Source organism: Dendroctonus ponderosae, unplaced genomic scaffold, assembly GCF_020466585.1.
Source record: "Dendroctonus ponderosae isolate FM_Combo_2020 unplaced genomic scaffold, Dpon_F_20191213v2 Dpon_F_20191213_11, whole genome shotgun sequence".
Taxonomy (NCBI): domain Eukaryota; kingdom Metazoa; phylum Arthropoda; class Insecta; order Coleoptera; family Curculionidae; genus Dendroctonus; species Dendroctonus ponderosae.
Window position 1 is genome coordinate 1,635,154 of NW_026017213.1, and position 2,407 is coordinate 1,637,560.

Sequence of the window (2,407 nt, forward strand, 5' to 3'; positions counted from 1 at the left end):
CGAAAAGTCGTTGAAAATATTTGAGTCATTGCAAGATTTTTTGAACTTCTAATGAAGCAGGACTTTTTTTGTATCTTACTTCAAACAATTTGCTAACTTTTCTGATACATTTTCCTTTCTATCTGGCAAACGGTTGCCAGTGCCAAAAAAATCATAAAATCCTTTTTACTAGAAAATCTCAAAAACTGTCGTAAACCGCTTTTTAATCTTAGTCATGCTCTCAGCATGATAAAAAAAACACATTCTGCAAGAAATATCTCGACAAATCGTTTTAATTGAGCCATCAATGATCGTTTTTTTTGATAGAATTCCTGTAGATTCCACCTCGGACAATGTTGCCACTTAAATAATCCCTAAAAATCCCAGCTTTGAAGATTTGATGGATTTCATGGATAGATTTTCATAAAAAAAACTTCCTATTGCTGTTGACCTAAAATGTGCAAATTTAAATACAGTCATGCTCTCCGCATAGCGAAAGCGTTTTTCTGCCAGTTTTGGATCTGTTGCAGATGGAACAGCTCAACTCCCGCCTGCTGGTAGACGAATGGTTTCCATTAAGTTTTCATTCAATTACAGCGGGAAAACTTCAGCTGCCTTGGCAGATTCCAGGGAGTTTCCCCCAAGGAAATCGTGAGGAATGAACGCGCACAATAATGCAGGTATTTTTATCGCTGTTCTCCCAATTTCCAAGCTTTTAATTAGGAAAAATTGGAAGTTGCGCCGGTAGCTTAAAAACGCTTATCTGCATACACTGGGGCGATTCGACATGAAACAATTCATCAATCTCCGAACAAGGAGGAAACATCCATGGACACCTAAAAGGGAACTGACTTGGCAAAATTTCAATTTAAGCCCAGCAGCGTCATTAATCAGCACCATTGAAAGCGCGTTTTGGCGCAGACCGGCAGATAAAAGAAGCTAGTTAACACCGAAATCCGAAAAAAATCCATTTCCATACCGCACACAGACGCAATTCAAGCTGCATTTGCCGCAACTGCAACGATTTCAGACACATTTTAGCGGCAGAAAATTCCAAGTGCATCTGGAACGTTTTTCCTTAAGGCCGCCAGCGAGATAATCTGGGTTTTATTGCCGCATTTCACTCATATTCGTCTGGGCCCGTAGCGACGATTTCCATCTGGATTAAAAAAGTTTTTTAACGCGGTTGAAAATTCGAGTTGAGTGTCGTTGAGGAACAGCGGTGCTTGTCTTGAAAGAAGAGCATGCGCTGGTTTAACTGAGCTTAACGAACTTTATTTGCATGAACCAATCCGAACAACTCTAGAGGATCGGTGAGGATCACCTGGAAAAGGGCCCAAACGTCGTCATTTTTTGATGAATTAGAGGAGTTGGATTTGAGTTTTTTGAGGAAGAGCCGTCTTGCATGCGACGGTTTGATTGAGCGAGGAAGAAATCTTCACAAATGGAGCTTAATGAACTTTAATTGCATAGAGGACCTTTGAGAATGACCTGGAAAAGGGTCGTCGATTGTTGTTCACCATGCGCTAGGTCTGGGTAACTCTGTGAATTTTTAGCAGCTGGCGCAGTGCTGCGCAAGTGGCTTGGTGCGCCAACCCAACGCACCGGCGCAGTAACTCAGTTCCGTTGTTGGGAAAATGTTGGGCTTTTTTTAGATTTATTTGAAAGACCGTTTATTAATAATATTTTTAAAATGTCTTTAAATTTCAGAATTTTCCAGTTTTAGCCAAGTTACACTTTCTTCTAAATGCTCAATTTTGTAAAGTATCACTTAAAAATGCTGACAATCTTTGGTCATTTATCTCAAGATTTCTATATACAACAGTCTATTAACCTTTCAACATTTTTCCACTAAGGCAAAGAAATTTTCTTGTGTCGAGTATAGGCCTGGGTAACTCAGTGAATTTTTAGGAGTTAACGCAATGCTACGCAAATGGCTTGATGCGCCACGCAACCGGCGCCGCAACGCACCGGCACGTATGTTGATAACTTTTTTTTAGTCGTTTTTAGATTTATTTTAAAGGCCATTTATTAATAATATTTTCTAAATGTCTCCAAATTTCAGAATTTTCCAGTTTTGGTCAAGTTACTTTTTTCTCTAAATGCTGAATTTTCTAGTTTCACTTAAAAATGCTGACAGTCTTAAGGTATTTTCGGCAAAAAAATTATGAAATAAATTTCGAATCCTTCGCCGCTTTGTAAGAAGTTTTGAAATCCCTTTCCAGCTTCCAATTTAGAACAAAAATAAAATTTTCTATCAAGAAATGAACAGAATTAGCGAAAGTTTATAACAGATTATTTCGAAATCTCGTCACCTCCATTCCTCTGAAGACTGTAGAATTTGTTAAAAAATGTGGTTTTTTAGTTTTGACTGTTTTTTTTGCTTTACTTTCTACTCAAAGACACTCTATTTTGAGAGTTTCACTTA

At 38.1% G+C, this 2,407-nt stretch overlaps 1 protein-coding gene across 1 annotated transcript in view; it reads left to right on the forward strand.

The window, feature by feature from the left end:
• Positions 1 to 2,407, forward strand: part of LOC109540379 — an 11,649-nt gene that overhangs the window by 2,022 nt on the left and 7,220 nt on the right. The window contains exon 2 of the mRNA XM_048662663.1: positions 510 to 659. Within this exon, the coding sequence (XP_048518620.1) occupies positions 654 to 659 (6 nt within the window). The 5' untranslated portion in view covers positions 510 to 653. The remainder of the gene's footprint in view (positions 1 to 509; positions 660 to 2,407) is intronic.